This window comes from Antechinus flavipes, chromosome 5, assembly GCF_016432865.1.
Source record: "Antechinus flavipes isolate AdamAnt ecotype Samford, QLD, Australia chromosome 5, AdamAnt_v2, whole genome shotgun sequence".
Lineage (NCBI taxonomy): Eukaryota > Metazoa > Chordata > Mammalia > Dasyuromorphia > Dasyuridae > Antechinus > Antechinus flavipes.
This window is the reverse complement of record NC_067402.1, coordinates 98,771,966-98,785,269: the sequence shown is the minus strand read 5'-3', so window position 1 is coordinate 98,785,269 and position 13,304 is coordinate 98,771,966. Positions and strand designations below refer to the sequence as shown.

General features: G+C 33.0%; 1 protein-coding gene across 1 annotated transcript; it reads left to right on the top strand.

The window, feature by feature from the left end:
- Positions 1–11,073: 11,073 nt before the first annotated feature.
- LOC127564659 (olfactory receptor 2A5-like) lies at positions 11,074–12,051 on the top strand. Its single transcript, XM_052001379.1, has one exon. It carries the CDS (start codon positions 11,110–11,112, stop codon positions 12,049–12,051), a length of 942 nt encoding a protein of 313 aa, XP_051857339.1. The 5' UTR covers positions 11,074–11,109.
- Positions 12,052–13,304: the final 1,253 nt, after the last annotated feature.

Here is a 13,304-nt window from a genome sequence, read left to right as displayed (position 1 = left end):
GAAAAGGAAATTGATCAAGACACTAAGGAACTTCCAAGAAAAAAATCTCCAGGGCCAGATGGATTTACAAGTGAATTCTACCTAGCAGTTAAAGAACAATTAATTCTTATACTATACAAATTATTTGGGAAAATAGAGGAAGAAGGAATCCTACCAAATTCCTTTTATGACAGAGATACAATGTTGATACCTAAACCAGGAAGAGCTAAAACTGAGAAAGAAAATTTTAGATGAATTTCCATGATGAATATTGATGCAAAAAATGTAAATAAAATATTAGCAAAGAGACTACAACAACTTATCACCAGGATAATACACTATGACCAAGTAGGATTTATACCAAGAAATATCAGGAAAACTATCAACATAATTGATTATATCAATAACAAAACTAACAAATCATATCATTATATCAATAAATGCAGAAAAAACATGTGACAAAATTCAAAACTCATTCATCTTAAAAACACTAGAAAGCATAGATATAAATGAAGTTTTCCTCAAAATGATAAGTAACATAGATTCTGGTTGTTGGTATCCTCTTAAGCAGTGAATTTCTAGCCAGTCCTTTTGTGGATTTCAGTGAAGCCACTGCTGTCAATTTACATTCGAAGTCACTAAGAGACTAATAAGAAAATAATCAATCTAATATCTTCCAGAATCTTTTAAAATCATAAGGCTTTCCTTTCTCTGAAGGAGACTCACCTCTCCCTATCAAATGGTTCTTCCTAAACTTACCATTAAGCATAATTACTCCATTTCACCTAGTTTGATGGAATTTTTCATTTCAAATACTTTTCAGCATAAGGAGCCAGGTATAAGTGTAACAAGTATAAATATGAAAAGCTATATATGAATGAAATCATTTTAAATGCACTGAGGGCACTGAACTATTCTAAAGACCTGTAGTAACTAATTCTAGCATCTTATTATTGTAAAGCTCCAAAAAGAGATAAAGTAATTAGCACATTGTCTGGCAGATAGCAGGTCCTTTTACAATGCTAATTCCATTATCCCTTTCCTTTTAAATAAAAAGCCAAGACAAAATACTTCAGCAAATTAGATCATACTTCTGTGAGTTCTGTTTCACTTCATCCAAACATTTTCAAAGATTTTAACACTTAAATAAAAGTCTGTGGTTGAGATTATTGGGATGATTGAATATTCCATCATTTATTTTAGGTGGGGTGAGGTAATAATTGATTTACTCAGTTACTTGCATACTGAAGTCTTCATAATTAAAAAAAAAAAAAAACGGGAAAAACACAATATTAAATGCATGTTTCTTTTTCTCCTAGGTATTAGATTTATATTTTCACTAACTGCCACCCATAGAATTGTGGTATCTAATAATAGGATCATAGCTCTAATGGTAGAGTAAGCCCAAAGATAAAGGAGGCATTGTGGATTACATTCATGTGACTCCACTGAGGTTCATAGAGGGGAAGTGATATGAGTTCATTCATGTAGTGAGTAACAGAAAAGAGTCTTCAACACAGATCCTCTCACTGTGGATCTAGCACTCCTATATTTCCAATAGGCCATTTCTGTACAGTTGGTGGCAGTCAGACTGTGGAGAACTTCAAGTTATAGACTGAAGACTTTGTAGTCCTCTATGGAAGAGGTAGCTACCAATGATTTTTTAGCAGAAGAGTCATGATGTTAGGCCAATGTCTTAGATTTGGGAGCTATTAGGAGTCAGTTGGAAAGAGAAGGTACTTTAACAAGAACAAGAAGAGCAAGAACAAAAACAATTAAAAATAAATATTCCAGACACTAGCAGGAGATGGGGGCCTTTAGCAGAGTTCTGACTATATAAGTAGAGACAAAATTTTACAGCTGTTGGATTCAAGTGAGATTAGATGATTTTCCAATTCTAAGATTTTTAGAACTATTAAATCTGGAAAGTACTAAAAACTGAAAGTGCAATTTGACACTAACGTAATCCACTGAGTTGAGCAAAATGGTGAAATTAGATTAGTAGGACATACATCTTGATTTTCTAATTTTCTGTATGACCTTGTAAAGTCCTGGGCCTTCATTTCCTCATCTCAGAAATGAACAGATTTGAACAAACTACATCTAAGATCTCTCCAACTTCAAAGCCTATGATTCATAAAATCTTTGAAAGTGAAAGTATTTCATAGTTATTTTGTTCCAAGTCATAACTTCTAGGAGAAAAATATATGTCTATCCCTTAGGAAAACCTATTCCCATAAAATTAAATCATAATAGGTTTCCAAGGGGCATATTTAGTGGAGATTTTTCTGATCTCACTTTCTCATGTTATATTCTGTGAGGTTGCTTCAGGATTTGAAGCAATATTGGGATATTGAACCCATAACAAGTACAAGTTTTGGGGTATTATTACTTGCGATGTAATCCTAAGGGATATAATTTGCTATTTCTCAAGTTCTTTATGGATTTATAAAGATATCTCCTGTATTTACTCTTGAACTCTCTCCCTGTATTCCCAAGATAAAATAAAAGAGAGTGAGAAGCAGACCTTAGGTTTCCCTACAGGGAGGAGATGTCTAGGTATGATGTCCCATGGACCCTTTTCCTACACTAAATCCTCAGGAGTGTCTGGGAAGGTTGACTGATTTGAATGGATCACACGGGGGAAAAAAACCTTAATTTCTAAGCAACACCCAGATTTTGCCTCAGTCGCTGTTAAGAAGAACAGGTGTAAGACTTGGGGACTTCTCAGATTACCTTACAGGTAAAGACCAATGGTTATGCCATACTAAGTTTAAGTAGTTCATTTTCTCTGAATGGTGACTTAGACATGAGAAAAAAACTGGTGAGATAAGGAATCACCAGCATAAGGAGAGAACAGCAGATGTCTCCTCTGAGCTGGGTATGTTCCAGGCTATGAATCTAGATTAAGAACAGAAAAATCATGTACCACTTCCATGAATAACTTCCAAGAAGCATTCCCAGTAGACAAGTAGTTTCTCTGATTCCATTCAGATCTCAATTTTGGGGGCCAGGTGATTCTTGGTGTCAGTTGTATTTGTCAAGCAGGTTCCGTGATAAAGAACTAAACAGGAGTAAAGGAAACACTCCACAATTTGAACATGACCTATGTAGGTTACCCATGGAAGCAACTCAATGTGAGGCTGACAGTCCAAACTGAAAGAGACCATGGAAGTGTTTTGCTTAGAGGGGTTCTAATGCTTCTGCTGTCTCTGAAACATACATATCCTGGAAATAGTCTTTGCAGTGAGTGGCCAGATTATAGAATTTCCTTTCTGACTGTTCTTTGGTTACTCTGGCCAGAGAGGATCAGTACTGTGCCCTGTGAGAGTTCTAAAGAAGTGAAAAGTTTATGTCCAATGTGAGAAGGATTCTCATTTTGGTTTCTTACTATACAAGGGAGAAGTTACCTTTATAGTTTTTTTTTCCTCTGATGAATGCTACAATACTTGCTGTGCTGTGAGTATTCTACAGAAACTGTCTATAATTCAGATAAAAACAAACCAGTTAAACCATGAAAATAAGTTACATATATATATATACATATATGTATATATATATATATATATATATATATAAAATATGTTTTTAGAGTAGCCATGGGCCTATAAAGAAATCTGGTAAACCTTCCCCAGCATGAGAAGCATTTCCCAATAATATCAGTTTATTGACTGATATTCAATTTGCTTTGGTTCAGAATTGCATACATCTGTTCATTCACTTTTTTTACTATAAATTTACTATTATGTTCAAAGTAAGTAGCATAGGATAATAAGTAAAGGGTTTTCTTTCACGTCTGGAAAATATGCCTCAGACAAATATTATATGTCCCTGAAATAATCATCTCTCAGTCCTCTAGAAAACTCTGCAAGACTAAGTTATTGAAAACTTGCATATACATATGAATGGAGGAGATCTTCAACACTAATATTTTCTAACTTTAAAAGTTCTGTCACATTTTTAAAAATGTTCATAATAAATAGAAAATGCTCCTTTAATCATTTTTGTTTGTACTATTGTAAGTCATAGAGCACAATAGAGCACAGATATTTAGATTTAGAGGGGATTTCAGATAGCATTTACTCAACTTCTTTATTTTAGGATGTCCAGAAATGTAAGTGGCTTCCTCAAAGTCATTTTTGATAGGAAATGTGATGCAAGAGAAAGAGAGCTGGATCGGAAATTTAATGCTCTGAATTCAAATCATAGTTCTACTCCTTGCTAACTTAGTGACCTTGGCCAAGAGACCTGGGCTCTCTGGCCCCCACTTCTCTCATTTGTAAAATAAAGGAGATGTATCAGATAATTTTTTAAAGCCCATCTCAAGTCTAAATTCCCAATGGTTACACAGTGCATGGTGTATAGTAAGTACTTAATGAACTTTTGGTTCATTAGATTGGTTAATTAAAATTAAATTTAAAATTTATGATGTGAGGAATTCCTGCCATCTTTTATTGTTTCTATGTAGCACAGGCCAGTTCTAAGCAGATTATCTTCTTTATTTTTCTCTTCGTTTTTGGACAATCCAAACTGAACAAGGTACTCATTGTTTAATTTCTGTTTTTTAATGTAGTTTCTTTACTTTTGTAAATGATATTTTCCAAGTTATCTGCATTTTGTGTTTCCCTATTCTTATGCATATAAAATAAAATAATTTAGAAATTAGTTTAATTTTGAACTTTTATTATGATGAATTTAATATACCTAGGTCATAGAATATAAAGAAGAAAATTGTTGATTGTAATATATGGGGAGAATCTCTGTATCTGCCTACTATGTCAAACAACATTATAAGGTCTAATCTTTGATTTTGTACTGAAGAAGAATTAGAGTTTAAATAGAGAAATCTTATTGATGTCATTTTTTTAGTTCTTCAACACAGTTCACACCTAAGATTAAACATATTGTACAGTTAAAGGCCTGAGATATGGAATCAAAAGGACTAAATTAAAATGTTATCTCTGTACATGAGTCATTTCCCTCTGGACTTTAGTTTGAATATTGTGAGGAATTTTTTACCTTCTCTGGATGGTTCATTCGAAATCTACAGCCCACCCATAAATCCTGTAAAAAAGCACAGGTAAAAGCCTTTGTCATTATATTCCATTTCCTTTGTCTCCTCCTTCTCTGTTTCTATCAATAGGACATATAGGAAAGAGGCTCTATTCCTCCACAGACTAGTAACTCAGCTCAAATATCTTCTGCCTTGGTGGAAACTAATCATGTTCAGGGGATATGGCAACAGCCTATTTCCACCACTCTACACCATGTCTGTTTAATTTGGTGGATGGAAGCAAGCTCTAGTCTCTCCTAGACAAGAGATGAGTGCAAAAGAATTATGCCCTAAGAACCAAGAGACAATTCTAAACTGTACTCCTATCTAGCTATGTGATATTAGTTAAATCACCTCATCATTCAGGATATCATTTTCCTCCCTTGTAAAATGAAGGTAGGGGGAGGATTAGATGACCTCTATCATGTCTCCCACTTCTAATGGTCTTTGACATATATCTCCAAAATAAAAAGAGAGTCAAGACAAGACATTTGTGGGTTTCAGTCAAGGTTTGAGGTTCAACACCCTTTGTGTCATTGTCTACTAGAGACTTTGGATCTTCATTCTTAACATAGTGGTTTTGTTTGTAACAAATGAAAGACTTCCTAATTAGTAGAAAATGTTTCTGATCTTAAGATGCATGTAATTGAAAAGAAAAGTATAAATATCTTTCATTTCTGAATATTGCATTCTACGATAATGCCTACTTGCTTATCTCTATTTGGAGGCAGTTGGATGGTAAAGTGAGATAGAGTGCTGGGCCTGAAGTCAGGCAGCCTGGAATTTAAAAGGGACTTCAGACATTTACTAGCTACCTGGCTTTGGCCAAGTCACTCAGTCTCTCTCTGCCTCTCTTTCCGCATTTAGGAAAGGCATATAATGATAACATTTACCTCTTAGGGTTGTTGTGAAAATATGTAAAGCCCATCACTCAGTACATGGCACATAGAAGATGCTTACTAAATACTTTTTTACTTTATTTCCATTCATAAGTTGTTCATCATAATCAGTAAAATCAACTATCAATTATTTATTAATGCATAATCTGTGGCACTTGTTATTGTTCACATCAAATTCTCATTCCAATAAAAATAAGACTCTTAACAGGGTCACATCAGAAGTCATTGTCAAAGGCAAGTCTCTAATTTTTACTCACTTTAAAAAATAGATTTTTATTGATATCTTTTTTACTTGCTTACATTTCCCCCATATTCTTTCCCTACTCCTCTGAGAGTCATTCCTTGAAAAGAAAAGAAAGAAAGGGAAAAGAAAAAAAAATTAATGACACTATTTAATATATATATTTTTTTAATCGGACTATATATTCAATAGGAACAGAAGAAGGAATTTTTAAAATAACTCTATTATTTATTCTGTAATAAAACTTGACCATTATAATTTCAAATTATTCTATTTAGATTGTTTTGTGATTGTTATTATTACTTACATTGTTTTGGTCTGTGTTAATATTGTTTTCCTGGTCTTTCATATTTTATTTGCATCATTTAATGTATCTTTTCAAGCATCTCTATTCACCACTTCCATTGTTTCTTACAGCAAAATAATATTCTATTAAGTCATGCAACATATTTTGTTCTAACATTCCTCAATTTAGGGCAACTAAGGGATACAGTGGGTAGAGTTCTGGACCTGGAATCCAGAGAACTCATCTTTCTGAGTTCAAATATGACTTCAGATATTTAGTAGCTATTGGAGTTGTTCATTTGGTTCCAGCTATAGCTTTTCAATTTCTCTCTCTTCTAAATGATAAAAGTATTCTTTTTTAGGAGGAAAGTTGGAATTCATCTCCCACACATAGTTATAAAAGTTGTACATCTTGTTTCTCCTGATATTTTATGGTATAATCTTTATTGTTAGGTTCACATTCACTTTGAACTAAATTTCCATGCTGATTTCCAGTTTTCCTAACAGTCCTTACAAAGCTCTTTCCCAGTTATATTGTCTTTTTGTTTGTGTCCTAATATTTCTTTTCCTACTCTGATTTACTTTTTCTTTTTTTTAAACAGTAGGAAATTTGTTCAATAATTACTGTAGTATACTATCAATTGAGATATAGAAGAAATCTTATCTTCCACAATCCTATCATTAAAAAAAAAAAAGATTCACTTTGTATCTTTTTGATCTTTTGTTCCTCCATATGATTTTATTATTTTATTATAGTTCTTTATAGCATAATTTTGATCACATGATTGAAATAATACTTAATATGCAAATTAACTTTGGCAATATTGCCATTTTTATTACACTGGACCATCTAAGCCATGAGCATGTTTCAGTTCTGCTCTGTTTCCTTAAGGTAAAATTTTGTAATTTAACTCATAAAATATTAGGTATACTTTCATAGATTGATTCCAAAATATCTTATGAATTTTTAAGTTATTCTTTAGTGAAATTTTGCCCCCTTGAATTTACATATCAATTGACAGGAATGCTATAGCTTTTATTTGTTTGTTTGTTTTGGAGGGGGCTTTGCAATCTAAAACTTTTAAAGAAGCTATAAGGTATTTATTGATTCCTTATTATTTTTTAAGTAAAAGATCCTCCATTCTTGTCTATCTTTATGTCTATAATTTTGCTCTTTTGTCTTATTACTGTTAGTGGCTGTTCTATGACATACCAAATTTTGGTGAAGAGTGATGTCATTTTTTTACTCCTATATATTGAAAAATCTTATGTCCCCAATAGTTAATAATGTTTGTTTTTCATTGTAGAGAGATATTTTCTAGCATCTTTTTAAGAAACCTCTGTCTGTATCTAGTTTTTTTTTTTTTATGTTTTATGGGTTTGTTTTGGTTTGGTTTTTTTTTGCAAAAGTGAAAAATGTATTTTGCCTGAGGCTTTTCCTGCATCTTTTAAGGTAAACTTTTTGTATTCTTTTATTTGATTATAATTAATTAGGTTGATTGTTTTCCTAATATGAAACACATATTCCTGATATAAAAGTAGCTTAGTCAGAATGATTGATTTTTTTTTTAATTGTGATAATTTGATTTTCTTTTTTGGCTAGGATTTTCTTTTATTTTACAGGGTTTTTTACTTAATTTAAAAATAATAAAATTGAGCTATAATTCATTTTTTTCCTTTATCAGACTTCCTGGGTTAAAGCTTTAAAACTATATTTGCCTCATAAAAGGAATTTGATAGAATGGGTTCATCCTCAAAGTTGGAAAATACTTTGTGTCGTATAGGTATTTATTGTTTTTTTAAAGTTTGGTAGAATTCTCATCAAAATTGAATTGAACTACATGGTTTTTTTTTACTCATTTAGCTCTTTTAAAGCTATTCTAGTTCCTTTTCTAAGACTGGACTATTTTATATTCTCTTAGTTTGGTTATTTTATTTTCTAAAGGCAATATTTTATTTCTCTTGTATTTCAGCTGCATTATTTTATTGAGCATAGAAGGTTCACAAAATTCTTTTTTTTTCTAATTGAGATCTCATCTTATCCTATTTTTATTTTGTTGATCTCATTTTCTACCTTCTTCTTTTAGTCAGGCTAACTAAATACTTATCAATTTTTAGTCTTTTTAAAGAATCAGCTTTCTGTTTGTAAGTTCTTTAGTCTTTCTCTTTTCCAGTTTATCTGTTTCTTCTTTAATTCTCAAGGTTCCCTCTTTTGTTTTATTGTATGTATTTGTTGGCTTTTTAATCATTTCAATATATGCATTCAGTTTGTTAATCCTTTCTTTTTTCTATTTTTAATAAAGCTTTGGGAATTTGTGTTTATTTTAACTTCTGACGACTGTGTTAGCTCTATCCCAGAAATTTGAAGACACTTTCTCTTTACTATCATCTTTCAAATGATTATATTCTTTTTATTATTTGTACACTGACTTTGTTTTATTAAGATGTCATTATTGAATCTTCTTTTAGATTTATGCCTTTTCCTTGTCCTTCCTGAATTAATTATTATTTATTTTGTGTTGTGAACTAAAAAATATGCTTTGTATTTTCCTTCTTTAACTTTTTTTTTTTTTTTTGCAAATTTTCTATCAACTAACACATGGACTATTTTTGTAAAAGTACCATATGGTGATGAGAAATATCTAAGAAAGATCTTTGGTGTTGCTGAAAGAAAGACTGGAATCAAACCTCTAGCTCTAAATTCTCCATCATTTTGTTAACTCTATTTTTTTTTTTTTTTTGCTTTTCTTTCTACAAGATTCATCCAACTCTGAAATTATTCCTATTAAGTTGAGTCTTTGCCTTCATAGCTTTTGCAAAGACAGGACTGGTATTACATTGATTTCAATCCCCTTTTTTCAGATCTGAAATAATCATTCACACTAGCACCAAACCCAAATTCCTCCCAAGGTCCTAGCTCTTTCCTTCCCTCCTCCAAATGGGCATATTTTTCTTTCCTACTTTGCACATATTTGCATGTATTTATATTAATTTTCATGTACTATTTATATTTGAAAGTAAATTCCTTGAGAACGATTCCTTGAAACTCTCATCTTTTTGTACTTGTATTCCCAGAATCTAACAAAGTTTCTGATGCACTCTTGAATAAGTACTAATTGACTAATCCATGGCCTTAGAACACACAAGCTCTAATTATGATATAGGATCAGACTGATTGAGAAGTCTTTAAAATTTTGAAGGAATGAATTATTAGTTTTTTGGTTTATGACATCAATGAACTATACATTTTTCTGCTTCTACTATTGAAAGAATTATGGAACAAATAAACCTACCAAAATACCAAAAATAGCTTTACTTTGTTCTGAAACCTATTATCTTGGATCACTACTTTCTTCTGCTAATTGAATTTATCTTAAGGAATATTTATTTGATGAAAAAAAGAATATTTATTGGGAGTGCTTATGTCACAATGAGATGCTTGATCTAGTCCTTTTTTAAAAACTTACCTCATATGGGGAAAATGGAACTTATATATCTGATATTTAAAGAGATATGTTTTGCTGACTCTCTGGAGATCCATTAGACCTGTTATAATCAAACTCATTATATTCAACATATCCATCATCTTTTCTCCCAAGCCCTCACACCAGAAACCTTCCCTCTCACTGTGAAGGGCAATATCATCCTCCCAATATCATAAGCTCAGAGCTCAGCAGTCATCCTGGATTCCTCACTTTTATGGATATGGATCCAAGAAGTTTCCCCCTTCTCTTCTCTGACATTGCCACCATTCTGCTGCAGGTCTTATACCTTACCCTGATTATTGCAATTACCTGTCTCAAAATTCTCCCTGGTCCAAACTGTCCTCTATTCAATCACAAAGCCACTACCACTGTTACTCTATAAACCACACTCTTCACACACTTAGTCCCCAACACTATTCTTCTATCCACATACTGGCCTCCTGGTTGTTCCATTAATGAGACATTCCATCTCTGGCCATCTCCCATGCCTGAAATGCTCTCCCTTCTCTACTTCAACTGCTGGTCACCCTGACTTCCTTAAATCCCAACTAAAATTCCACTTTCTACAAAATGCTTCCCCAATCGGTCTTAATCTTATTTCTGTTGATTATTTACTATATTTCCTATGTATATATCTTGTTTGTATATATTTGTTTGTTTGTTTGTGGTTGCTTTCATTACATTGTGAACTCCTTAAGGCAAGGTCTTTTACTTCTTATATTGCCAGCATTTAGCATGGTAGCGGGCTTATAGTGAGAACTTAATAAATGTTTATTGAATTTCATTTCAACAATTTACATGTGAGTTAGGAAAGGCCCAAGAGGTAAAGATGCTTGACAAGGTCACACAGGTAATGAGGTTCAGAGCCAGGACATGAATCTAATCCTCTGACATCAGAACCAGAACTCGGTCCCCTACACTATGCTCTATTTGTTATTGATCAGCAATAATTATCCTGCTATACCTATCTGAGCTGCTTCATACATTACATTTTCTTCCTATTTTACTTTGGATCCAAAAAAAAATTTTTAATATCTCTTTAACTGATTATTTCAAGATATAGAAAACATAAGGAATAGAGACTAAACACTGATTTACTTCAGTAAACAACTAAGATTTTAAAATATGTTTTCAGCTGCCATACTTGACTGTCTCTGTTACAGGAGGATGTGGAAAAATCAAACATTGATCACAGAATTTATCCTTCTGGGATTTCCCGTCAGGCCAGAAATACAGATATTCCTCTTTGTGATCTTCTCCTTGTTTTATGTTATCACTCTTCTGGGGAATGGCATCATCCTGGGACTCATCTGTCTGGACTCCCATCTTCATATTCCCATGTACTTCTTCCTCTCACATCTGGCCATTGTCGACATGTCCTATGCCTCAAACAACGTACCCAAAATGCTTGTGAACCTACTGAATAAGGACAGAGGCATCTCCTTTGCTCCCTGCATTATGCAGATTTTTTTGTATTTAGCTTTTGCCCTTGTGGAGTGTCTTATCTTGGTGGTGATGTCCTATGATCGTTATGTAGCAATCTGCCATCCCCTCAGATATACTGTCATCCTGAGCTGGAGATTGTGCATTACTCTGACCATCATTTCCTGGGCATTCAGCTTCCTCCTTGCTCTGATCCATGTGATTCTCCTTTTGAGGCTACCCTTCTGCGGACCCAGGGAAGTCAACCACTTCTTCTGTGAGATCCTGTCTGTGCTCAAGCTTGCTTGTGCTGATACTAGTCTTAACCAGCTAGTTATCTTTACAGCCTGTGTGTTTATCCTAGTTGGACCTCTCTGCTTAGTTCTGATTTCCTATATGCGCATTCTCTATGCCATCCTGAAGATCCAGTCTGGGGAAGGAAGAAAGAAAGCATTCTCTACCTGCTCCTCCCACCTCTGTGTAGTTGGGCTCTTCTATGGTAGTGCCATCATACTATACATGACCCCCAAAACCAGCCATCCTGAGGAGCAGCAGAAAATCCTCTCCCTATTTTATAGCCTCATTAACCCTATGCTGAATCCCCTGATCTACAGCCTGAGGAATGCAGAGGTGAAAGGTGCTCTGAGAAGAGTGTTGGGGAAGAAAAAACAATCCCAAAACATGTGATTTGCTCATGACCAATTAAAATTCATTAGTATTCTTGGTGTTTTTATCTACCTGAGTATAAATCAAAATTGTCTGCTTTCTCTCTGCCTGTGACTAAATAATTCTAGAGATTAATTTTGATAGTGTTTTGTTATTTGTGATTCATCTTCAAACCCTCTGTGTGTGTGTGTATGTATGTGTGTGTGTGTGTGTGTGTGTGTGTGTGTGTGTATTTAAAGAGATAATCACAATGTCACATTTATATTGGGCTTATATACCATGCTCAGTGATAAATATTTGCTTTTAGAGGTATGAGTATATAGAAATATATATGTATGTATATATATATATATGTATGTATATATCTATATATATATGTATATGTGTGTGTATATATATGTATGTATATATATACATACATATGTATATGTGTGTATATATAAATGTATGTATATCCCAAATTGGATAGATAATAGGAGGCATAGATCGATTGATCTTGATCTCATCCATCCATCTTGATCCTACATTTGGATTTCTTTTTTAAAAAATTTTTCCTTTTTTAATACCAAAGGATTTTAATAGAAGCCTACATCTGCTATATTATCCATCCCTGGAGGACCTTCATAGACTGTAGGTCCCATGACTATTAATCACACAATGACTTATCTTGCTAAGTCCCCTAAGTGAAAGGCATTTCTCATGCTGCCTTTTCCTTCAGTCTCCTTTAGAAGGAATATTCTTTCACTCCCATATTATTTTTAGTAAAGTGTAGCTCCCCTGCTAAGGGTGGACCTGAGAATTCAAAGTGGTGTTAGAAGTTACTTCATCCAACTTCCTAACCTAGAAAAGACTACTTCCATTGTATGAATCTTAGATGAATTATTGAATAAATTATTTTATTGATTGAGAAGTCCTTGGAGGATGGATAAAATATCTGTTGTTTAATGTCATAGCTTTTGTTTTACAACTTTTAATGCAATTTATATGCTACTGTATATTAATTATGTTTCTGTTTTAGCAAGATATGACTTCCCCCCCAAAAAATGATATAATTTTATATTTATATTCCCATCACTTTGCACAATATCTGTCACATAGAAGGTATATAATAAATATTCATTAGTTGCTTAAATTGCCCACTAGATTATAATCAAAAAGGGAATCAGTCATTTTGATAACTTCCATCAGCTTAGAACACTATGGTGTATAGTGTAAATGCATAAGAGGTTATTTAAATAAATGTCAGATGAAGGAATGAATCTAGTGTGAGCTCC